At 48.4% G+C, this 25495-nt stretch overlaps 2 protein-coding genes across 3 annotated transcripts in view; one reads left to right on the top strand and one right to left on the bottom strand.

Annotated features, from left to right (window-relative positions):
- Positions 1–21397, top strand: part of ADAM19 (ADAM metallopeptidase domain 19) — an 81174-nt gene extending 59777 nt beyond the window's left edge. Inside the window, exons 14-23 of the mRNA XM_006195571.3 lie at positions 2172–2367; positions 3654–3762; positions 5018–5222; positions 5975–6052; positions 6165–6273; positions 7289–7433; positions 8252–8336; positions 8654–8878; positions 16942–17094; positions 17852–21397. Coding sequence (XP_006195633.1) covers positions 2172–2367; positions 3654–3762; positions 5018–5222; positions 5975–6052; positions 6165–6273; positions 7289–7433; positions 8252–8336; positions 8654–8878; positions 16942–17094; positions 17852–17905 — 1359 coding nt within the window. The 3' untranslated portion in view covers positions 17906–21397. The remainder of the gene's footprint in view (positions 1–2171; positions 2368–3653; positions 3763–5017; positions 5223–5974; positions 6053–6164; positions 6274–7288; positions 7434–8251; positions 8337–8653; positions 8879–16941; positions 17095–17851) is intronic.
- Positions 21348–25495, bottom strand: part of NIPAL4 (NIPA like domain containing 4) — a 26772-nt gene continuing 22624 nt past the window's right edge. For both annotated transcript variants that reach the window (XM_032477194.1, XM_032477193.1), the window contains exon 6: positions 21348–24276. In XM_032477194.1, the coding sequence (XP_032333085.1) occupies positions 23648–24276 (629 nt within the window). In that variant the 3' untranslated portion in view covers positions 21348–23647. The remainder of the gene's footprint in view (positions 24277–25495) is intronic.

The following is a 25495-nucleotide window of genomic DNA, read 5'->3' as shown; positions in this document are numbered from 1 at the left end:
GGGCTGTGTGTGCCTCCTGGAAGACGGGAGATTAAAAAAAAATGTGCCCAGAGAGAGTTGGCTTGATTTTATTTGGAGCTCATGCTAATCATCATTACAATTTTGATTAACACTAATGGATTGCTTGCTCATTAGTTAGAGAATTTTGTATATGTTATCTTACTCAATCCTTATGAGAGCTCCCGGAAATGTACATTAATATCCTCAGTTAAGATGAGGAGACGGGCTCAGAGGGGATAAGTGCCTTCTCCGGGATCTCACAGCCAGTAAGGGGCTAACCCAGGTTTCCCTGACTCTGGAGCCCACACTCTTAACATTTGATGGGAAAGACATTACTACTTTCACTACTCATATTACTGTAGGCCTGCACTCTCTTATCTACGATTGTGAAATTTCAGAAAGTTCAAAAAGCAAAAATTTTTTTTAACTCATTTGCTGGCAAAGTTTGACCTGAATTGATCTGAGACTAATTATAGTCTGTTAAAGGAAATCACACCTATAGTGAATGTTATATTTCATTGCAGACATTTTAATGTGCTTGATTATAAAGTATAATCCTAGGACTTGCTGGGGGGTTATGTAACATACATATGTAATGTGTATGTATGTATATATATATACACATATGTGTGTACATCTGTGTGATGTCTGCTTTCTAAATCTGAAGTCTGAGGCCCATCTGGCCCCAAGCTTCGGGTGGGACTGGGGACTATGCTTCCACCTACCACTTGCTGAGTGCTTATTACATTCTGGATACTGTTCCGGTGCTTTATTAGAACATGCCTTCTAGCAACCCCATGAGAGGGCTATTATCCTGACTTACGGGTGCATGAACACAGGTCCCGCTGCTACTTAGGGAGCTGGGATTTGAACCCAGGCAGGCCAGCTCCAGGGTGGGTCCTCCTCTTCTGCATCCTGCTCTCGGGTGGAGGGCTGCGTCCTGCAGCTTCCTCCTCCACATGTGGCCCACAGCCACCCTTGCACTGAGGCTCCGTGCTTCCGGCAAGCTGCTGAGCCGGCCCCTTCTCGCCTTGTCTCCTGGGAGAGATAGTCACAGTCCTGGTGTGGAGTCACCCAGGAGCCGGGAGGGGTACCATTCTCAGACGTAGCTCTCCTTGCCTGGCTCTCCCACCAGGGGAACTTGCATGCAGTCTGGTTTGACTCTGGGATGGACCCAGCAGTCCCCAGGGAGACTGGGCTGGGTCAGGTCCTCCAAGTCTTGGGCTAAGGCCTGAGAATGAGTGTGGAGAACGCCCATCTCAGTGCCAGGATTTCAGCTTGGGTCTTGGAAAGGAGTCCCTGGAGAGAAGTGTGTGGGGAAGGATAGGCTTGGAGTGTGAGACCTTCAGTTCAAGCCCTGGTGTGTGATTTGGGGCAGCCTGTTACCCATCTGAGCCTGGGTTCTTTATCTGTAAGAGGGGAGGAGCACTAATAACACTGAGCACCCAGGGAGGCTGGAGGACTCAAGTGGAAACTCAGCCTTTACCAGTTGCCCAAGGTGTGCGATTGGTCAGGTAGTTTCATCTGCAGACTGAGGCAGGTGGCAGTACCTGTCTCATGGATACTGCGAGGATCTCATGAGAGGAGTAGGTGTAACACTCTTAGCCTGGTGCTTGGCTCAATAATGGGGATGTATTATTGCTAGAGTGCTTTGTAAATGTGAAGATGTATAAATACTAGTTTGCATGTGTATGTCTATCTGTACGAGTATATTAGTGGGCCTGGCTCTTCAGCCACTTTCAAACCATGAGACTTTGGAGACATTTCTTACCCTCTTCTGCCTCAGGTTCCATCGCCTGTAAAGTAGGGATAATTCTATTACATAGGACTGTCGTGAAGACTAAAAGAAGTGACACTTGTACTGGGCACTTGAGTGGGCAGGCCATATTACTAAAGCATGTAGGAAACTAAGTTGTTGCATAAATATTATTTCTTACCTACTTCTTAAGACTGTGAAGAGTTCGTCTTTGTGAAAACATCTTGAAACTCCAAGTCACTATTCATATCAGAAGATTGATGGTGGTTTGAGCTAATGAGGTTATGTAAAAAGCACTCTGAAATAATGGTAACAGGAAGTTCAGTTCCACAAGAGTGATGCTCGTGGACTCTTGCTGGGAGGGTTGAAGGCAGATGGGAGACTGACTTTTTTTCCCTCTCGTTCCTCGACTTAGCTGCTAGCCCCCGGCACGCTGTGCCGTGAGCAGGCACGGCAGTGCGACCTCCCAGAGTTCTGTACGGGCAAGTCCCCCCATTGCCCCACCAACTTCTACCAGATGGACGGCACACCCTGCGAGGGCGGCCAGGCCTACTGCTACAATGGCATGTGCCTCACCTACCAGGAGCAGTGCCAGCAGCTATGGGGTCCTGGTAAGGCTCCCCTGGTGGGGAATGACCCTCCTCCTGCCCCCTGCCTCCCATCCTGCCTCCCTGTTCAGGCACTCAGGGTAGCTTAGATCCTGGCTTCAAAACAGCATCTCCAGATACTACCTTTCTTCATCTCCTTGACTCAGGGTAGATTTTTCAGGGGGAGGCAGTAGACAGTGTTCTTCCCAGTTCCTTGATGCTTTAAATTCTCAGAGTGGGTGAATGGATAAGAATAATCCAACAAAAATAGGCAGGGGATGGAGACAGAAAAGGAAATGCAAATGGCCCTTAAGCTGTGAGCAAACTATAACTACTGTGAGATGGGATTTCTTCGTATATTATATTGGCAGAGACTGGAGAATTAATATAATGTAATGGTAATAATACTATAACAACAAGAACAATAATAATGCAGTGTTGTGTGGAGTGTGGAGAAACAGATGGGTGCAACCCCTGTGGAAAGCAGTTTGGAGCTATCAGAACTGCAAGTGCACTTGTCATTGGACCCATCTGCTCTACTACGTAGCGATGGACCCTACTCGTGTGCTTGGACATTTACGTGAAGATAGATTTACAAAGATATTTATCGCAGCATTGTTAGTGATACCAGTAATAGCCTATAAATCCTTCAGTAGGGACCGATTAAAGTAATTCTGGTACATCCATACATTGGGACACTATGCAGCTGAATAAAAGGAGGCAGCTCTGTATGTACTGAATGAAAAATAAAATCATCTCCTGTGATAAATTGGCAAATGCAAAATGCAGACCAGTGGCTAGAATCTGCTGTCACTTTTTATTGGATAGATTATCTCTGGAAGATACCCAAGAATTGTGTCTAGAAGGAAGAAATGAAATTATCTTTAGAACATACACTGTCAATTACGGTTGCTTCTCCAGGTTGTAGGGAAGTAGGAACTGGAATGAGCAGTTAGAGGAAATCTGAAGACATGCTTTATTGAAAATTTTGCACACAGGCATTACCTATTTCAGAAAACCTGAAATGCGACAGGGCTTCTTTATTAGAGAGAAGGCTTAGCACACAAACCTCCCACAGATAGAACCTGATAAGGTGTAAAAAACTGATGTAAAACCTTTTCCTGTGAGTAGGTCTTGAGAAGGTGGAGGTGGAATAACTGATAGGGGTAAAGGAAGAAGAGGCTGAATATCCCGCCCCCCCAAACTTTCTTAACCTCCTGATTTTATCTAGGGCTCGCACTGCCCTCTGGGGGCTTCTGACTTCTGCTGAGGCTGGCTGGTGTACTGATAACTGTTTCTTGCCCACCCAGGAGCCCGACCTGCTCCTGATCTCTGCTTCGAGAAGGTGAACGTGGCAGGGGACACCTTTGGAAACTGTGGGAAGGACATGAATGGCAAACACAAGAAGTGCAACATGAGGTGATGACCGCAGGGCAGACCCCAAGAGATAAGGGAGGCAAAGCCATTCCCGCTCTGTGCTCACTCCCGCCCAGCTCAGCAGCTTGGCTGGCCCCAGAGCCGGGCCTTTAAATAAATCTCTTCCAGACCCCTTGACAATGCACCATTCAGCCCTAAGGAACTCAGAAGGTGGGTGTGGATGGCAATGCTTCCTAGAAAGCTGGTCAGACTTCCTTTCGGGACCTCCTTACAGTACGGCAGGGGATCAGCCCTCTTGTGTCATTTCCGCAGGGTACTAATTATACCCTCATCTGAATAGCCCATCATTCATCCATCCATTCATTCATTTTACCATCCATCCACCCACCCATTCACTGTCTACTGTGGGCTTACCATGTGCCAGATACCGTGCTGAGTACATACAACAATACAATGTGATAATGAAAATGTGGTGAGAGCCACCCAATCTGGTCTTGGTGGGTTGAGGTGGTTTCCCCAAGGAAGTTATGCATAAGCTGAGATCTGGAGAAATTCCCTAGCTGAGCAGGCGCTGATACATGGGAATGTTTCCCAAGCAGAGAGAGGAGTAGAGAAAAACTGGTGGTAGGAAGAACTGATAACAATTTGATATAGATAAAGTCTACTGTTGGGGTGCAGTGGGGAGGGGGCTGTTGAGAAATAAGCCTGGCTAGTTAAGCAGGGACCAGGTCATGAGAAGCCTTGAGTGAATGGCTAGGGGAGTTTGGACTTTGGCTTGAGAGCATTTTGGAAATAGGACTCCAACAGGGCAAGACTTGAGGCAGGGAGATCAGTTTCCTCTCATCCGGGTGAGAGAGGATGGTGGTGTGAATGAGGGTAGATATATAGAAGGGAGGATTGACAGGGCTTGAAAATGGCTTGAACCTAGGAGTGAGGGATTATGGGAAGTCAAGGATGACACTAGACTTCTGGCTGTAGCACCTGGGTGCATGGGGGTGCAAGGAGCATAGGGACAGGTCGCTCAGGTCAGGCAGTCGTCCTTGCAGTTAAGAGGACTTCCCAAGGCCAGCTCTCGGAGGCCTAGATCTGCCTGGGGATACGGATCTAATTTCCTGTCCTTCGTCTGTGTCCACATGGGGTCCTTCCTGCTGAGTCCCTTACAGCACACTCATTGCCCTTCTGCCTCTCCCCCATCCAAGCCTGCTGTCCTGGTCAAGAGAGATTGAAGCTCTTTGGTGCCCCAGCTCTACCCCTGCCTCTGATTCCATCTCCTTCCCTCCTTCTCTCTTGGGCCCAGAGATGCCAAGTGTGGGAAGATTCAGTGTCAGAGTTCAGAGGCCCGGCCTCTGGAGTCCAATGCAGTGTCCATCGACACCACCATCATCATGAACGGGAGGCAGATCCGATGTCGGGGCACCCATGTCTACAGAGGTCCCGAGGAGGAGGGTGACATGCTGGACCCAGGCCTGGTGATGACTGGCACCAAGTGCGGCTATAACCATGTGAGTCCTTCCTCCGGCCTCACTCAGCTGCTGGGTTGCAGAGGGCAGTGACTGAAGTGTGAGCTGTGGACGGAGGATGCCTGGGCTCAAAGCCCAACTTCCCCCACCTCTCCGCCTCTCAGTGGCTTCCTTTACAAAGTGTGTTAGGAAGAGCGAGGCCCACCTCACAGAACTGTTATCAGGATTAAATGAGATAATCCCTGCAAACCATTTAGAAGGGCCTATTATCTCTTTCGTCCTCATTAATTTTCATATGAATTAAGAAATGGACTAGACTAGGAGCCAGGGAAGCCTCAGGAAAATATTGGCAGCTGTCTCAGAGTTGACTATGAGAATGACATTGTAAAAAACATATGAAGCACTTGGCGCTAAGTAGACAGCTGTCACCATAATCATTATTTTTAAGTATTGTATTCGTGCATATTAATATATAATGTACAATGAAGTAATTAGCATATAATCACCATACAGTAACATAGTAATGTACTATATGTAATGTAATAATACACATTATATTATTATAGGGTTTAATGATACAATATTTGTTGTTTTTTCCCTAATCACAAAAGTAATAGAATTTAGTTAACGACCATCCTGTCCTTGGCTTTTTAGGTTGTTTTCAGTTTTTCACTGTAATAACCTGAAGTGGGCTGCCTCTTTGAGTCCCGTATGTTCTGAGTGTAAAAACCCAGTCTCCTAATTGCCAACCAGTGCCCCTTCTGTCATGCTGACTGATTTCCTCCTCATTACAGATTTGCTTCGAGGGGCAGTGCAGGAACACCTCCTTCTTCGAAACGGAAGGCTGTGGGAAGAAGTGCAATGGCCACGGGGTACGCTGGCCGGGGCTCTGGGGCTCCTCTGTGGTGGTGTCCGTGGGGGCAGGCCCTGGGGGAGGCCAGCGCTCTCCAGGGTGCTGACGCCTCAGCCCCACCCTTGTTTCAGGTGTGCAACAACAACCAGAACTGCCACTGCTTCCGGGGCTGGGCCCCACCCTTCTGCAGCACGCCGGGCCAAGGGGGCAGCGTCGACAGCGGGCCCATGCCCCCCGAGAGTGAGTGCCCCTGTGCCTGTGTGAGGCCTTGCCCACCTTTGTGAGGAGGGGTGGGCGCCCCAGGGGCGGGCACCGCGGGGACAGGTGGCATGATGCAGAGAAGAAGGGGGGCGAGTGGGAGGAGCGGCCAAGGCTAGCACTCTGGTGTGGGGCTCAGCTCAGTTGCCCTTCCTCTATCCCTTCCACTGGGGGGAGAGAGAGAGAGATTAAGGCAGACCATACGTTATTGCATAATTCCGTTTTGTGAGGAGTGGTGGTGGCAACTACCCTTTCTTGTCAACTTAAAAATAATCATGAACCTAGGGCACATTGTAGTGGCTCAGATCCCCTTGGATGAACAGAGCTTAAAATGGGGAACCAGACGCTCAGAAAATGTTACAGTTTTTAGTGGAAATCTCAGGGATTCTAGCTCTTTGGTTTCCAAGCTTTTAAAAGATAAAAGCAGAGGTGGTGGTGGTGGTTTTTTTTTAGCAAAACCTTTCAAGGAAGAAACCTCAATATATAAAAAGTAAAAGTTGTGTATCACTGGGTGTATATATATTTTGTGCATTTAGATTTATAATTCATGAGAACATGAGGCAGATGGGTGAAACCGTGTGTGAAATTGTGGATTATCTGTGAAGGTTCTAGTTTTCGGTCAGTCTGCATCTCTCAGTGTTTTTTTTGTTGGTTGCTTTGTGTTCAGGAAAATCATGATTCAAGCTGAAAACAAGTGGTAAATAATAATAGAGCTAGAACTCTCTGCCTCAAAAGGGATGCTCTTCAATTACACACAAGTGGCTAGAGAAGCTTTATTATGAGGTCTGTGCCAAGCAAGTTGACCTGGCTGTTCAGGTTAATATTAGGGCCTTTCCACTGGTACATAATGTGTGTGTGTGGGTTTTTTTATAGTTTTTAAGTTAAAATAAGTAATGCAAATCACGTATCTGAAGAGTATCAGGAATGCGTTATTTGAAACCCACTGCTGAAGCTCAAACTGCTTCTAAGTCTTTCCTTTGGGTTCTGTTTCTGGCAGGTGCTGGTCCCGTGGTAGCCGGAGTGTTTTCGGCCATCTTTGTGCTGGCGGTTCTGTGGCTGCTGTACCACTGCTGTAAACAGAACAACAGACTGGGCCAGCTCAAGCCCTTAGCCCTCCCTTCCAAGCTGAGGCAACAGTTCAGGTACGACCGGTTGCCATGAAGGATTTGGGGTCCACCTGCAGATCATGCAGCTTTCTGTAAGCAGTACCTGGTGAATGAGTTGTTGGTGATGGGTCTAATTCAGGGAAGGCAAATGCCCAGTGCACACTGCCCTCTCCCCTCCTGCCGCGCTCCACGGCTGTGGCAGACATTACTAGTTAATTTTATGACAAGTATGTTCTGCTGAGCCTGGTCGTCACTTCAGCATCCCTCTCAGGAGAATGCCCCCAGCCAACTCAAGCTGGAATATGAAATGAAATATCTAACTGATTTGATTGATTTGCTCCTCATTTTTAAGGGCAGGAAACTGGCACAACAGAGAGAAACTGACTAGCCCCAGTGAGTCACAGGGGTGGCTGGACATCAGCTCAAGACAGAGAGTAATTTTTTCCCTTAGTGATTCATTGCTTTGAATATTGAAGATGTAAGGTCTCTGAGTCCTCTATTAAATTACACTTGTTCCACAGGGAATTTTAAATTTCAGGTCCTCCTGGAACGATGCCTCAAAGGGGATTGGTTGATGGCTGGTCGTAGCCTTGTCTCCTTGAGGGAGAAAGGTCTCAAAAGGGTGAAGAGAAGGTGCAGAGGAACCTGCTGATTTGTATGAGGCCAACTCTCTTTCCTTGGGAGTTTTCCACTGGCCATCATCCCCACACCTAGGGAGCTGGAGCTCGGGGACAAATCCCGCTTCCTCAGAGCAGGCTTGGGGAAGATTTAGCTGCTCACTGGCCCTGCCTGGGTCAGAGGGAACTCAGGCTCTGACCCTCAGTGAACATTCCTCCCCTGTTCTTTGCTACTAGTTGTCCCTTCAGGGTGTCTCAGAACAGTGGAACTGGCCATGCTAACCCAACGTTCAAGCTGCAGACGCCCCAGGGCAAGCGAAAGGTAAGGGCTTTGCACCATGAACTTGGCTACTTCTCCTGTGTCCTTAGGACCCAGATGGATTTTCCTAAGCACTTCTGTGGGCCTGTGGGATTGGTAATAAAAGCCACTTTCTTGACTTGAGAGACAGACAGTTGGTTCTGACATCCCTTAATGACTCTAACAGTTGCATCTGACCTGTGGGATCCCAGGCTTTTAGCAAGTCAGCATGTCCCCTCTTGGCCTCTGTTCATCCCAGTGAGACACATGAGGCCACCCCTGAGTTTTTAAGTTCACTGAGGCTTCCTGTGTCTCAGGCATTCCTTGTCTTATGCATACAGGTGACCAACACCCCGGAAACCCTACGGAAGCCCTCCCAGCCTCCTCCCCGGCCCCCTCCGGACTATCTGCATGGAGGGTCCCCACCTGCGCCGTTGCCAGCGCACCTCGGCAAGGCTGCTAGGAGCTCCCCGGGGGCTGGACCCCCCGTAGAGAGGAAGGAATCATCCAGGAGGCCTCCCCCAAGCCGGCCAGTGCCCCCCGCACCAAAGTGCATCCTCTCCCAGGTAAGCGGCTTCTCAGCAACCCTGCTTTGGGAGCATTACTTTTCGGCTGTTAGCCACGAGGAGTGACAGAGGCTGGGAAGAGGGAGCTTGCTGAGTCGTGGGCTGACTGCCTTTTCTGCCCTCTGGTAAGTACAGGGCACACAGTGGGTGAGGGTGGTGAGCGTGGGGAGGTGCACAACAGAGGAGTTTCTCCCTAGTCGGCCTCCTTTATGACAAACCACTACCCACCTCCCACCCCAAATTAACTTCTTTCAGTTCCCCATGCTCTTTTCCTCTCCTCTAGGCGTTTGCAAATGCTGTTTCGCTGCCAGATACACTTTCTTCCCTTTGCACGGCCAGCTCCTGTTCATCCTCAGACCTCCTCTTACACATCACATCCCCCAAGACTTCTCTGACCCCCACACCTGAATCTGGTGCCCCCACGCTTCTCTCACCATAGTACTTATCCCACCAAATTGTACCTCACAGTATCGTCCACTATTTGAGAAGTCTTACTGAGGGTGTACGGTGATGCCTTGCTCCTTCGAGGGGCAGGTCAGGGGGCAGGGCCTCTGGGAGGTGTGAGAAGGGTCTGGGCTGTCCCCCCCACCACTGGTGTTCTTTGGAAGTCGAGCCGCCCTGCCCAGCTGTCTGTTCACCCAGCATGTCTGTGCTCTGATGACTCCAACTCTGCCTTCTGGCAGAAGTTCCTGCAGCACAGACACAGATGTTTCCAGGGCGGTGGCCAGGCGTGGTGCCTTCCGGAACCACCTGTGTGTTTTGGGTGTGACCCCTCAGGTGGGGCAGGGGACTTGCCCATTTTCCTCTGGGGACTGCTGTTGTTGGGCACGTTCCAGCGGGCTGCACGAGGGTCCATCCTGTCCTGTCCCTAAGGACTGCGCTTGGCTCCAGGTCTAGGAGGGTCCCTGGGACGTGGGGCAGGGTCGTGCTTTAGCAGAGCTGAGAGCATCGTGTTTGGTTCTCTGATGATGTGAAGCTGCTACTCTCCCTTTTTTCCTTATCTGGGGTAGGAATGGGATAGAAAATTCCACGCAGAAAGAGAGAGAGAAGAGGGAGTGAGGAAGGGAAAGGAGCAGGAAAAGCAGAGGAGGGAGAGGAGTCGGAGAGCGTGCTGGTCTCCTTGGGGCTGTAACAGATACCACAGGCCCGGCGCTTCAGCAACAGAAACCCATTCTCTCACAGTTCTGGAGGCTGCAAGTCCAGTAGGTTTGGTTTCTTCTGAAGCCTCTCTCCTGGACTTGCAGATGACTGCGTTCTCCCGCGTCCTCTTAATGGTCCTTCTTTTGTGCGCGTGCGCCCCCGTGTTTCTCTGGTGTCCAGACTTCCTCTTCTTAAAAGGATGCCAATCAGATTGGATTAGGGCCCATTCTGACGCCTCATTTCAATGTAATCACCTCGTTAAAGGCCCTGTCTCCTGAGACAGTCACACATCTGAGGTCCTGGGGGTTAGAGCTGCAACAGATGGACGGGGGGGGGGGGGGCACAGTTCAGGCCATAACAGAGGGAGAGCAGAGAAAAAGATCAAGAGGGGAGGACGCAGCCACGCAAAGATGAGGGTGTGAAGGGAGAACAGAGGTCCAGGAGGAGGGGGAGGGAGCAGTCCACTGAGACCATTGTTCCTAAAAATCCCACCCTGGAGGCTTGTTCGAAGAGGGTGGTGTCAGCCTCACCCCAAGGGGCTGAGCAGTAGGTTGCAGTAGGGAGCACCAAGGCAGTGGAATCCAGTTTCGGGGAGAAACCCTGGAGGCTCCATGTCCTGCCCTGACCCCACTCTCCCTGGTGGCTGCTGGCAGGAGTCCAGAGCCCAGAAGGCCACGCAGCCAGCGGCAGGTACACCAAAACACAGATCCCCAGCCTGGGGATCAGGCCCTGGGCCTCAGGCCCAGACAGGGGTTTCTCAAGGGTGGGCAGTGGGAGGCAGCTGCTCTGAGGGGAACTTGACCCAGTCTGGGAAGTCTGAGAAGGCTTCCCTGAGGAGGTGACATTTGAGCTGAGACATGAAGGATGAGCAGGAGAGGAAAGGGCTTTCTGGGTCCTGGGACCTGGTGGTGGGAGGTTTTGTGACAGAGAGAGCCCAAAGGTGGAAGGAACTTCAAGGCCCATTTTTCTGGGGCCCAAAGAACTATGAGATGAGGCTGGAGAGCCAGGAGGGGCCAGACTGTGCTGAAGGCCTTGATCAGGACTTTGGTCTGCATTCGATGGGAACGGGGCAGTGGTGGGGCATGGGAGACGTGATCAAATTTGCCATCTACAAGGGTGTCGCTTTGGGCTACCTAGGCTGGAGGGAGGTGCAGTGCCTGAGAGGGGCCCAGAGGTGTTTCTGGAGCTGTTAACCTTCTATTTTTCAAACCACGGTGGGGATCACATAAGTCTGTTCACTCTGATGAATCATCTGGTTGTGTATTTACATTTATCACATATATATATATATATATGTATGTATGTATGTGTGTATGTATGTATTTAAAGGTCAGTTTAAAAAAAAGAAGCTTTCAAAAAATGAAAGGCTCACTCCAGCAGCAATGTGATGGGAGGGGGAGGAGACTAGGTGCACAGACAATACTAGTTTGCAGGTTTAAACGGTGTCCAGAGGAGAGGGGATGGTAGCTTGGAGAAGGGGATGGCAATGGTGATGGGGTGAAGCCGATGAGGGATGTGGAGAATAGAGACAGGACTTAGGAATAGCTACCAATGAGGGTTGGCAGGGAATGACACCCCCCCACATACCTGCTTGGGGTCTGGTTTGTGCAGCCCGATGATGGAGGTGCCACCCCCCCAAGGATGGGAGCAGTGGGCCTGAGCGGTGCAGGGACTATCTGCCTCTGGAAAACGGTGCTGGGGGAGGCCCCTGGCAGAGCCCAGCTGAGTCATAGCAGACGGGGCCTGTGGCAGGACCCTGCTCTGGGAGGCCCAGTGCTGCCATGACGATGAGGCTTCTGCCCAGATCCCACTCACTCCATGTGCACGTGCGTGCGCGCGCGCGCACACACACACACACACACACACACACACACACACACACACACACACACACACACACACACACACACACACACACACACACACACACACACACACACACACACACACACACACACACACACACACACACACACACACACACACACCCTGCTCATGTTGCACAGCGGGCAGGGGAGGGAGCACGGCATTTCCCCACTGCAACCTGCCATCTGCACCCAGCTGCCACTTCCCCTAGAAGGTCTCGGTCCTGGCCTCCAGCAGCCATAGTGATTTGGCAGCTGTCTGGGCTGGAAAGGTGTGGGATCGCATTGTCCTTCGTGGAAGGGACAGGGCTGGAGAACGTGGCTTTTTAGTCACAAGAATCTGCTGCTCATTTTAATTTCTGCTCTCAGTTTTCTGCTGGCCGAGGAGCTTGTTTCAGAAAATCTGATTTACTCCCGCTCTCTCCCCGTGCTTGGTTTTTAGCCATTTTTAAGCGTGCTAGTGGCCTTCTCGAGAAGGGCAGCACTCAAGGACAGCAGGCACTGGGACCCCCACCTGGGGAGCTGGCTTCTCCCTCGCACACCACCAGCTTGGGGATCTGTGGGTGGTGGCCCGGTTCATTCTTTGCCCCTTAAATTGTTTTTGATCACAGAAGAAATATATAGTTATTTAAAATTTTTTGACAAGTACAAAATTTTATTATTTATTCAACTGATACGTGTTGAGTGCTGACTGTATACTAGACACTGTTCTGGAAGCTTGAGCTGTATGAGTGAAACAAACAGAAAAGCACCCCTGCCCCTGTTTCTGGCCTAGTGGAGGGTGGAGAGGCAGAAAATTAAAAAAAAAAAAATTTAAGTTGTATAACATGGTAGAGTGGGGATGATACACACCAAAAAAGGATAAGGGTCCTGGGAATGGTGAGTGTTAGGAGCGTGTTGTAATTTTTTTTTTAATTGAAGTATAGTTGGTTTACAGTGTTGTGTTAGATTCTGGTGTACAGTAAAGTGATTCAGCTATACCTATATGTGTGTTTGCATGTCTATTACTTTTTCAGATTCTTTTCCATTATAGGTTATTACAAGATATTGAATATAGTTCCCTATGCTATATAGTAGGTCCTCGTTGTTTACTTATTTCATATATAGTATTAATCTCAAACTCCTAATTTATCCTTCCCCCCCACTGCACTTTCCCCTTTGATAACCATAAATTTATTTTCTGTGTCTTTGAGTCTGTTGCTGTTTTGTAAGGAAGTTCATTTGTATCATTTTTTAGATTCCACATATGAGTGATATGATATGGTATTTTTCTTTCTCTTTCTGGCTTACTTCACTTAGAATGACAATCTCCAGGTCCATCCATGTTGCTGCAAATGGCATTATTTCATTCTTTTTTATGGCTGAGTAGTATTCCATTGTATATATACCACATCTTCTTTATTCATTCATCTGTCAGTGGACTTTTAGGTTGCTTCCATGTCTTGGCTATTATACAGTGCTGCTGTGAACACTGGGGTGCATATAGCTTTTCAAATTAGCGTTTCCTCTGAATATATGCCCAGAAGTCAGATTGTTGGATCATATGGTAACTCTATTTTTAGTTTTTTGAGGAAACTCCATACTGTTTTCCATAGTGGCTACACCAAACTACATTCCCATCAACAGTGTAGAAGGAAGGGTTCCCTTTTCTCCACACCTTCTCCAGCATTTATCATTTGTAGACTTTTTGTTGATGGCCATTCTGACCAATGTGAGGTGATACCTCATTGTAGTTTTGATTTGCATTTCTCTGATAATTAACAGTGTTGAGCATTTTTGCACGTGCCCATTGGCCATCTGTATGTCTTCTTTGGAGAAATGCCTATTTAGGTCTATTTCCCATTTTTTGATTGGGTTGTGTTTTTGTTTGTTTTTGTTACTGAGCTATATGAGCTGTTTGTATATTTTGGAAATTAAGCCCTTGTCAGTCAAATTGTTTGCAAATATTGTCTCCCAGTCCATATGTTGTCTTTTCATTGTGTTTATGGTTTCATTTGCTGTACAAATGCTTATAGGTTTGATTAGGTCCCATTTGTTTATTTTTGCTTTTATTTCTTTTGCCTTAGGAGACTGACCTAAGATAACATTTCTATGATTTATGTTAGAGGATGTTTTGCCTATGTTGTCTTCTAGGAGTTTTATGGCGTCATGTCTTATGTTTGTCTTTAAGCCACTTTGAGTTTATTTTTGTGTGTGGTGTGAGGGAGTGTTTCGATTTCATTGATTTACATGCAGCTGTCCGGCTCTCCTAATACCACTTGCTGCAGAGGCTGTCTTTTCTCCATTGTATATTCTTACCTCCTTTGTCAAAGCTTAATTGACTGGAAGTCTGTGGGTTTATTTCTGGGCTCTCTATCCTGTTCCGTTGATCCAAATGTCTGTTTTTGTTCCAGTACCACGCTGTTTTGATTACTGTAGCTCTACAGTATTGTCTGAAGTCTGGGAGGGTTATGCTTCCATCTTTGTTCTTTTTCTTCAGTATTCCTTTGGCAATTCTGGGTCTTTTGTGATTCTGTATAAATTTTAGAATTATTTGTTCTAGTTCTCTGAAAAAAATATCATGGGTAATTTGATAGGGATCACATAAAATCTGTAGATTGCTTTGGGTGGTATGGGCATTTTAATGTTAATTCTTCCAGTCTAAGAGCATGGGATATCTTCCATTTCTTTGAATCATCTTCAGTTTCATTTATCAGTGTTTTATAGTTCTCAGTGTATGTAAGTCTTTCACCTCCTTGGTTAGGTTTATTCCTAAGTATTTGATCTTTTTTTGATGTGATTTTAAAAAGGGATTTTTTTTTTTTTTACTTTCTATTCCTGATATTTCATTATTAGTGTAAAGAAATACAACAGATTTCTGTATGTTAATCTTGTACCCTGCTACCTTGCTGAATTCGTCTATCTGGTCTAGTAGTTTTTGTGTGGAGGCTTTAGGGTTTTCTGTATACAGTATCATGTCATCTGCATATAATGACAGTTTTATGTCTTCGCTTCCAGTTTGGATCCCCTTTTCTTTTTCTTGTTTGACTGCTGTGGCTAGGACTTCCAATACTGTGTTGAATAGAAGCGGTGAGAGTGGGCATCCTTGTCTTGTTCCAAATTTTAGGGAGAAAGTTTTTAGCTTTTCACCATTGAGTATTATGTTGGCTGTGGGTTTGTCCTAAATAGCTTTTATTATGCTGAGATATGTTTCCTCTATATCCACTTTGGTGAGAGTTTTTATCATGGATGGATGTTGAATTTTGTCAAATGCTTTTTCTGAATCTATTGAGATGATCACATGGTTTTTGTCTTTTCTTTTATTGATGTGGTTATCACACTAATTGATTTGCGTATGTTGAGCCATTCTTGTGACCCTGGGATGAATCTAACTTGGTCGTGGTGTGTGATCCTTTTTATGTGTTGTTGGATTCTGTTTGCTAATATTTTGTTAAGGATTTTTGCATCTATTTTTATCAAAGATACTGGCCTATAATTTTCTTTTTTGGTAGTATCTTTTTTTGGTTTTGGTATCAGGGTGATTGTGGCTTCATAGGATAACTTTGGGAGTGTTCCCTCCTTTTCAATCTTTTGGAAAAGTTTGAGGAGGACTGGTATAAGGTCTTGGTATGTTTGCTAGAATACTGCAGTGAAGCCATCTGGTCCTGGAATTTTGTTTGCAGGAAATTTTTTTAAGTACAGATTCTATTTCACTTCTAGTGATTGCTCTGTTCAAATGATCTCTTTCTTCTTGATTCATTTTTGGTAGGCTGTATGTTTCTAGAAACTTGTCCATTTCTTCTAGTTTGTTGGCATATAATTGTTCATAGTATTCTCTCGTGATTTTGTGTATTTCTGCAGTGTCCGTTATTTCTCCTTTTTCATTTCTTTTTTTGTTTGTTTGTTTGTTTGGATCCTCTCTCTCTTTTCTCCTTGGTGAGCCTGGCCAGAGGTTTGTGGATTTTGTTTATTCTTTTAAAAAACTAGGTTTTATATTTATTGATTTTCTTCTATTTTTTTAATCTCTATTTTATTTCCTCTCTGATCTTTATTATTTCCCTCCTGCTGACTTTAGGTTTTGTTTGTTCTTCTTTTTCTACTTCTTTTAGGTGGTAGTTTAGGTTGTTTATTTGAGATTTTTGTTGTTTTTTAGGAAGGCCTGTATCATTGTGAACTTCCCTCTTAGGATTGCTTTTGCTGCATCCCATAGATTTTGTACGGTTGTGTTTTGGGGGTGTTGTAATTTAAATAAGGTCACCAGGGAAGGCCATATTGGGAAGGTGGCAAAATATGAAGGTAACGTAGAAGCACAAAGGAAAGAACCGTGCCACCCATAGGCAACTGACATGGAAAATGTTCTTCATTTTTAAAACTTTATTTTTATTTGCACAGGTAATACACATATATACTCTTGTTTAAAAAAAAATTGAATGTTCACTTGGGCGACCCCTGTCCCCACATACACCCCACTCCCAACCTCTGACCTGTTATCGATTTGGTCTCTGTCCTTCTGGACTTCCTTCTGTAACTTTGCATTTACAACGAGGGTTGGGGGAGAGTAGCTTGTTTCCCATAAAGTATCCTGTACAGCTTGTACTTTGGCTTGCAGTGACTCTTGAGCATCTTTCCACCTCAGGACGTATCAACCAACTTCATTCTTTTTAAACGCCGCATTGTGTATCACTGTATAATTTTAGCAGTTGGTCTATTGGTAGAAATTTTGGTTATTTATAGTTTCTTTTGCTGTCACAAGCAGTGCTGCAAGGAACATCCCTGCAGTTTCACTTTTGTGCACCTGTGCAAATAGTCCTCTAACATGGGTGATAGGAAGTGGAATCATGTATTAGGTCAGAGAATGATCATTTCTGATTTTCACAGATTGCTGCCATCTTGCTCTCCACAAAGGCTTTTACCTGAGCTTGTAAACACACATGCACACAAGTTCTTTTTAAATGAGACCATTCTTTTAAAATAGTATATCCCTTTTCTCTTCTGACTTCGACCCATAAAATACTGGGAACGTTTTCTTTCAAGCAGGCCCTTCTGGCCTTTGCATGAGGATTGTGGCTCTCTCCTCAGGATTTCTCCAGGCCTCGGCCGCCCCAGAAGGCGCTCCCAGCTAACCCGGTGCCAGGCCGCAAGAGCCTCCCCAGAGCCGGTGGCGCCTCCATCCTGCAGCCTCCTGCCTCCGGCCCTCAGCAGCCCCGGCCCCTGGCAGCACCTGCCCCAAAGGTGAGTCTTCAGAAGCCCTTGAAGTAAATGCTCGGGGCAGAGGGCTCCAGAAGGCAAGGATGTGTTGAGAAAACAGACTAGTTCACGCTTATTGTTGTAGGCCTGAACTTCCAGAAAAGCCGATGACGGAAGCTTAGCATTTCTTGGTGCTGCGTGACTAGCCCGTGGACTGGTGATAGGGGTTTTTGGTTTCATGCGAGACGTGATATTTAGGAGGCTGAGCTGTGGTAGCTTCAAACCTGGTCTGCAACTGACCAGCTGAGCGGCCCTGAGCAAGTCACTCTCTTGAGTCTCCATTTTCCTCACCTGGAAAACGGTGTTGGGTTGCTGGGAAAGTCAAGGCAGTTATTTCACATTAACCGCCAGCCTGTGGTAGGCTGTGCGCTAACGGCCCCTCTCATTACCCCTTCCCTGGGGCTGACAGATTCTCAGGCAGCCAGTCCTGGGAGCTGGGGCGGCGGGGAGGAGGTGAGGAAGCTGGATGACCGCCCTGTGTTCCCACGAGGCCCCGGGAATGCTGCGGACTGACTGCAGCTCTGCCGGCAGAGAGGCGGTGGGGGCGGCTGGTCCGCTGGGGCTAGGGCCACGACCGTGCCTCTCGCCTTACAGATGACAGTCTGGGCAAGCAGACACGTGACAGACTGCTGCAGAAACCGTCCTCCCCATCTGCCACAAGCAAGAGGCCAGATCCCCACTGATCCCCACTGATGAGTGTGGAGCTGATGTTTCTCTCCCTCCCGTTTCTTTTTTCCCACAGTTTCCTGAATACAGATCACAGAGGGCTGTGGGGATGACTAGCTCAAAAATCTAGCCCCATCTAAAGGGGCTTCTCCCTTTCCTTGAAGACTCTGAACATCACGGAGGATCCGTGGCCACAGAATCTGGAAGAAGCATGTCTGGCCACCTCCGAGCTCCTCTTCTCCGCCCCACTCCTCCTGGAACCACCGCATCTCTGAAAATCTCCTTGACTCGGCACCTCCTCGGCCTCCTCCGAGGCCCAGAGTGACTACTGTCCAAAGGCATCCAAGTGTTGTTTTGTGCAATATTCAGCCCCGGGGTGGGAGGGGAGGAGATGAATGGCTGCTTCTCTCCCATCCCCCCTTCAGCTGGCCCCTCCCTCCCGAGGTGCCAGGTGAGCTGGTGCAGGCTGTCTGAGCTGGCGAGCCCAGCTGGGAAAAGTCTGTTTAGTCCTTCAGGCCAGGACTCAACTTGGAGAAGCCATCCATCCCCATCTTATGCTGGAGGGTACGCCTAAGAGCTTTCCACTGCTTCCATCTTCCTCAAAGGCCCCAGGCTGGACAGAGGCTAGGCACGTGCCATCCCTTTTAGCTCCGAGATGGAGAAGGGCCACTCCAGCCGCAGCTGTGACCCTGACCAGGGCTTGGTTGAGGTCACAGCTCCTGGTTCTGTGGCCACATGTGAACAAGTCAAGTCCCCTCCTCATACCTCCCCCCTCCAAAAGCCCCCGCATCCTCTTACTCACACGGGTCACTCTGACTCAGACAGGTACTATTTGTAGGCAGTGTAGACAGCAGGGGGAGCACAGCCTGGGCCCCCTCTGAGCCCTCAAGCCAAAGGTTGCGACTCCGCCCGCCGTCCTTCTTTGTTGCTCTTTGTCCTCTCTTCTGCACTTTCCAAGTGCCTCGCGCTTTGGTTTTCTCCTTCCCACTCAGACTCGCCAACGCGTGGTGCTGCAGAGAGCGGGTCCCCAGCAGCCCCACTTCCTGGGACCTGGTGCTGTGACCTGCAGGTCAGGGTCCTGCCTGAGGGCCGGCCACGGGATTTTCTACGCTGGTTCTCAAGAGTGCTGACCGGGCAGACTCGGGCCACGGCCGTGGGGTCGCAGCTTTACTTCCCATTGTGTGTTGTGACCTCAGCAGAGTCTGCTCTTCCTCTTACTCCCTGACCTAAATCTGAGTAAGGTACTCGGGCACGGCAGCGGGTGCGGTGAGGGGCACGGACATCCTGGGAGCTCCAGCCTGTCCCCAGGCCTGGTCACTGGCTTGAGGCAGGACCCCTGCCCTCCGAGCAGAGCTGAGATCTCTAGAGAAGCAGCAATCAGCAGCCTTCATGGAACAGAGTCTGTGCCGGGACCAACCAGGTTTCTTTCTCAGCCCCTTCCTAGTGTTCTTTCCTCTGGTCCTGTCCTCCCCGCAGCAGGGAAGGAGGGCTGTGCGGTGCTCTGCTAGATGGGATATTTTCAGAGTCACTGGAGATGTTCTCCGGGACTGTCTCCCACCCCAGAAAGGTGCTAGGCAGTGTGGGGTCTCCCCACCTCCTGCAGTGAGCAGATGTTTGCTCTTAAAAACCTCATGTAAGGAAGAGGCTTGAGTTTTCACTCTCAACCACTACCCCAGGGCTCCCTTATAGTTCTCTGCACGCAATAGGTGCTCAATAGATGTTCTTGGGTTTGTAGACAAGTGAGAGGTTGAGGCTGTGCACTGGGGGACACACTTGGAGTAGATTTAGAAAGAGCTTAGGAAAATGAAGTTCTCTTCCCTCAGGTAGTCAGGCTGTTGTGATATTAGTGATATTTGTACCCCGGTCTTGCCGACAAGGGCCCTGGTTGCTCCCCAAAGCCAATGTCCACTGCCTCTGCTGCCTGATTAGGTCGGGGACAGCCTTCCACTTAAGTGTGCTCCTCTAAACACCCCAGGCCTCAAGGCTGGGTCCCAGAAAATTAAAGGAGAAAAGACCCCCCCCCCAAAAAAAATCACCCTTCAACTCAACCCCATGCCTCAGTGCTGTTCCTGTGGCATGTCCAAATTTTCACTGCATCAGTAGGTGGAAGGCTCTGAAGTGAAAATGCCACAGCCATTGTGGCTGCATGAGCCTTCTGAACCTGAAACCCACCCTCCCTGGAACCATACCAAAAAGAGACCTGGGTTGTTGCTTGCTTGGGTTTTTTCGTTTCTGTTTTCCACTATTTTAATACGACCTCTATCCCGTAAAATTGTACTGTGAACTGGAAGATGGTCGAGTTTTTACAATTTGATGAGACTTTTTGGCAGCCAGTTCTATTTACTGTTTCACTCCTGGCTCTGTTCAGGGAGCTGGGAGTCACCATTCCGGCCGGCCAGGGAGGCTGCCCAGGAGCAAGACCGGCCATTACAGGCCCGCTTTTCCCTCCTGTGTCCATGTGCTGCTTTGAGGTGACAAAAACAAATGCGGGCTTAAGGAGGGGCTTTATTCAAAAGGATGATTGCAGGACTGGGGAGGGGGGTGCTGCCCGGGGAGAATGCTCAGGCATGCCGAGCTGCTGCAAGATGTGTAAGCACCTCACAGCTCAGAAGGAAGAGGCCTTTGATAGGAAGGGCAGAGCATGGCTGGAGAGAACTGCATGCTGGGACCATCTCTGTGCTCAGCCCTTTCGGGGAGTGGCTGTGTGAGGGCTCTAGCCGAAGGCCGGCCCATGTTCTGAGTCTGGGTGGGAGGAGAGGCGCTTAACTGAGGCCTGATGGAGGGAGTTAACCAGCCCTTTGTTCAGACGGAGACTACGTTAATCTTGGTAAAATGTAACAGCCTCCTCTCAGTTTTTCAACCCTATTTGTTTTTCTTAAGAGCCCAGGTGTCCTCTCTGAAATGTGGACCTCACGGGAGGTCACATCCTGTCCCTGTGAGGGTTTTAGCCCAGGACCGGGCTCCAGGGCTAATTACCTACCAACCATAGGTGCTTTTGAGCCTTGTTTACTTCTCCCTAAAAAAGAAAAGCTCCTTCTGCCCAGCTCTGAGAGGCTCGCAGATCTTACGGTGTCTCCCTGCAGGTCTCACGGTAACAGAGTAGCCTCTTCGCCTACTGCCAGGGCCCCTTGCCACCTCTTGCAGGAATCCTTTTGAATAAAGCCTCCCCTTGCCTATGTCAGAATTTGTTCTTATTTGCCAGAGGGTGTGGAAGACCTGAATGTTTCAAATCGGGGATCAGTTCAAGTCAGTGATTACGTTAAAATGTGTCTATAACAGCTCTACTGGACACCCAGGAAAGGCAGGAGTATGCCAACGGGGAAGGTGCCCCACCCCCGGGGAACCTGGCAGAGGAGAGGGTCTCCAGAATCCAAGCCAAGCGCCAAAGTCACCCTCCCGCACCCCCTCTCTCACCATCCCGTGTGTACGTGTGTGTCTGGGACCCAGGGCAATGTGAATTTTCTTTTTATTTGGGAGATTGTTCACGGAAAACAGACCCTCTTTTCTCTCGTCCACCTATCAATTGTTTACAATGTTTGTATATCTATGCAAAATACTTGAATGGGCCATGGTGCCTTTTTTCCTTGTTTGTATTTAATTAAAATAAATTGTCATTTGAAATGTCTGGTTCGGTAACTCTTTTTTCCTTTTTTTCAATGTTGCGCTGGTCGGCCTGGATAGGATCCATCAGTGAGAACTCCCGAGATGAGTTCCCACAAAGACCATCAGGCCAGCCTGTCAGGCCACCATGGAAGAGCTGGAGCCAAAGGACAGCCCCGGGGTTTCCCATGACCAGTTGAGGGCGTTGTCTGTCTTTGCACCGGGACACAGGTTGGTCTAGTGTAACTAGGTCTAGGGGTCACTTAAGGCATGAATGATATAGATCTACCTTGAGGATTTGTGAGGGCTTTAAGGAGTCACATGACGCTCTTAGCACTGTGCTTGGCTTCTCGCTAGGGCTCAGGCATGAACAAGGGCTGGGTGTCTTTGACTCTATTCGCGAAACAGCCTTCCTCTCTCTAGCAGGGGCGTGGCTGTGGAAGGCACTAGAGGGACTTCCTTGGCAGCCAGAGGTCTCCAGAGATCGAGGACTGCCCCCCACCGAGGAACCAGTTTAATTGTTCTGTGTCCAAGGAAGGTCAAGTTGCAAGTATCAGGGAAACACACTCAGAGGTCTTTATTCCTGACCCTGCAGACCACACGCTGAGGGCCCTCAGATTATGGCCATTCTCAAGATCCAATGTGTTGTATTGATTTTGGTTACAGAGAGAAATCCACATTCATTAAAAACTGGGGCTTTGAGGCTGGAGGTGCAGGAAGCCAGTCTGTTGGTGAGCTGGACCAGCACATTGGAGCTCCAAGGCGAACAAGAGTTTGGCCCAGGCTTAGCTAAGTTTCGGGCATGGGATGTAAACCCAGGGCGAAGGTGTGGAGTTACACACGGGAGGCTCTGCACCAACTCGGGGGCGGAGGGTCAGGTCGTCTTTATAGATAGATTGGTTCCCTTACGTCCCTGCCATTGGTCCTTGCACCAACTCACATCTTCACCGCTGGAAAGAGGACAGGAAGGGACAGGATACTAATTCTCTCTCCAGCTGCTCTTGTTTTTTTGACTGTTCCTGGCCAAATGTGAGGGGACTAAATGCAGTTCCCAAAGCAGGTGGTGTTGGAGCAGTCGTGACACACGGCTTCCCAGTGCGGGCGGCTCATCAGTGGAGTCGGGGACTTGGTTGCAATCTGGTCAACAGCCAGAATGCACCCCGTGTCCAGCTTACACCCCTACCTGGTCACCGATGTTCAAAGCTGATCCTCCTGGCCGAGGCTTTGGGGCTGCAGCCCAGGGGTTACCCAGAGCTCTTTCCGCCTGGGTTCCCGGCTGGGCACCAGAGAAACACAAAAGTTAGCCCCTGGTTTCCAGAGAGCCTGCAGCTGCTTTCTGCCCAACCCTGACTTTGCTCCTCCCTCTTCTCCCCATCTCCTCAAATCATGTTTTGGTTTACTCCTCGAGGAAAAGGAAAGTGCGCTGTGCTCCACAGCCAGGCTACCTTGAAGAGCGACGCAATTGCTGTTCCTGTTTGAGAGTGAGGCAGCACGAAATCCTGGGCATGGCCAGCAGAGCTGGGCTGTGAAGCACCTGATGTGGTTATTGTTTTGAGTTCTAAGATAACTGCCTGGATATCTCAGTGACGGACCCCTTAGGATGTATGTAGAGAGGGGAGGAGCGGGGATGGGGCGGAGCGGGTGGAAACAGATGCTGACCTGCAGGCTGGCGCGCTCGGGGACGGAGCTGGTGGAAGTGTTTCCCTGAGACGTCAGGTCGCTTTCACAGTGAGGAGGTCAGCTGAGGTCTTGCTCTGTCTCTGAAGATGAGGTGGCCAAAGCATCCAGACGTTTGACAGTAGTGGTGTCTTTTAGTTCTGGGCGGGAGGCATGGTCTCTGGGTGCCAGCTGCACACCATCCTTGGGCTCAGGAACTGTGAGTCAGTCTCAGGAGGAGAACTAGTGCTAAGGGTTTCCTGATGACCAACATTTCAGGGAGGTTCTTGGCTTGTGCTGCTACATTCAACAGGTCAAATTCTGTCTTCTTCCCAACGACATAGAGATGGCACCAAGGAAACAAGTGTGAAGGTGGCCCAGGGGACCTGCTGGCACCAACGTCAAGTCGGGCATTTGGTCACTGAGGCTGTGTTTCCAGGAAGTTTTGCCACCACCGTTCACTGGGTAGGGATTTTTCTCCTGGAAACAGTGATGAGGTATAAATGAATGTCTCAAGAAAAGAGAGCCCACTGGTAAGAGCTGTGCTGAGAATAACCAGGTAGCTCTGAATTGACAGTACCATAGGGCTCCTCCGCTCACTTATGTATTCCAAGCTTTACGAATGGATTGTAAATACTCTGGGCTTCTCTTCTGGTGATGGGGTGCTGCAGAGTTCTATACTGTCCACGAGGACATTCTTGTCTTCGCGTCTAGTGACGCTGGGCTCTGGGGCTGGGGGTGGGGTGGGATTTTTGTGCATGTGTGGCAGGCTGGTCTGGCTGATGTCCAGGTCTTTGAAAGCATGAAGCATGAACACACCCAGGATGATGGTGACAAAGCCAGAGAGGGTGCCCACAATGTCCACGGCAGACATACTGTACCACTCCTTGAAGAGGACAACGGAGGAGGCAACCACCATTGTGGTGAAGAACACGTAGTAGATGGGGAACACCAGGGAGGTGTTAAAAATGTCCAGCGCCCTGTTGAGGAAATTAACCTGAGTGCTGAGCGAAAGTGCCAGGATGAGGGACAGGATGTAGGGGAGAGGGTGCTGCACAACGGGCATCCCCTGGAAGAAGTTTTTAATGGTGATGCCCAGGCCCTTGACGGCGGACACAGAGAAGGCTCCGATCACAGAGCAGATGATGATGTAAATGAGGATGTTCCTCTGTCCGTAGCGTGGGGCGATGACGAAGATGAGGATGAGGCAGAACACCAGCAGAAGCACGGCAAACACAATGTACCCTTTGTAGGGGAGAGGGAGAAAGATAACCTGAGCTGTAGAGGATATGATAAGCATCTAGAGACCAGGTTCTTAATGTGACATCCCATTGCCATGGCATTAAGAAATAAACTCACACACCTACAGTCAATTATATCTTAACAAAGGAGTCAAGAATATACAATGGAGAAAAGACAGTCTTTTCGGCAAGCGGTGCTGGGCAAGCTGGACAGCCGCATGTGAGTCAGTGAAGTAGAACACTCCCTCACACCATACACAAAAATACACTCAAAATGGCTTAAACACTTAAACATAAGACAGGGCACTGTAAAACTCCTAAAAAAGAACAGAGGCAAAACAGATCATAGCTCTGTTGTCCTGGGTCAGTCTCCTAAGGCAATAGAAATAAAAGCAAAAATAAGCAAATGAGACCTAATCAAACTTATAAGCTTTTGTACAGCAAATGAAACCATAAGCACAACAAAAAGACAACCTACAGAATGGGAGAAAATATTTGCAAATGATTTGAGTGACAAGGGCTTAATTTCCAAATTATACAAACAACTCATATAACTAAATAACAAAAAAACCCTATAAAAAATAGGAAAAGACCTAAATAGACATTTCTGCAATGAAGACATGCAGATGGCCAATAGGCACATAAAAAGATGCTCAACCTCACTAATAATCAGAAAATTGCAAAACTGCAGAGAGGTATCACCTCACACTGGTCAGAATGGTCATCATGAAAGTCCACAAATAATAAATGCTAGAGAGGGTGTAGAGAAAAGGGAACCCTCCTACTTTGTTGGTGGGAATGTAATTTGCTGCAGCCACTGAGGGGAATAGTATGGCGAGTCCTTAAAACACTAAAAATAGACTTAACATATGATCCAGCAATCCCATTCCTGGGCATATATCCAGAGAAAACGTCAATTCAGAAAAATACATACACCCTCAATGTTCACAGCAGCACTATTTACAAATAGCCAAGACATGGAAGCAGCCTAAATGTCCATCAACAGATAACTGGATAAAGACAATGTGGTATATATACAATGGAATACTACTCAGCTGTAAAAAAATCAAGGAAGAATAAAATAATGCCATTTGCAGCAACATGGATGGACTGGAGATCGTCATTCTAAGTGAAGTAAGCCAGAAAGAGAAAGAAAAATGTCATATGCTATCACTTATATGTGGAATCTAAAAAAAGGACACAAATGAACTTACCTACAAAAC

This window comes from Camelus ferus, chromosome 3 (assembly GCF_009834535.1).
Source record: "Camelus ferus isolate YT-003-E chromosome 3, BCGSAC_Cfer_1.0, whole genome shotgun sequence".
NCBI lineage: Eukaryota > Metazoa > Chordata > Mammalia > Artiodactyla > Camelidae > Camelus > Camelus ferus.
Note: the sequence above shows the minus strand (reverse complement) of the source record. Positions and strands in the feature narration are given on the sequence as shown.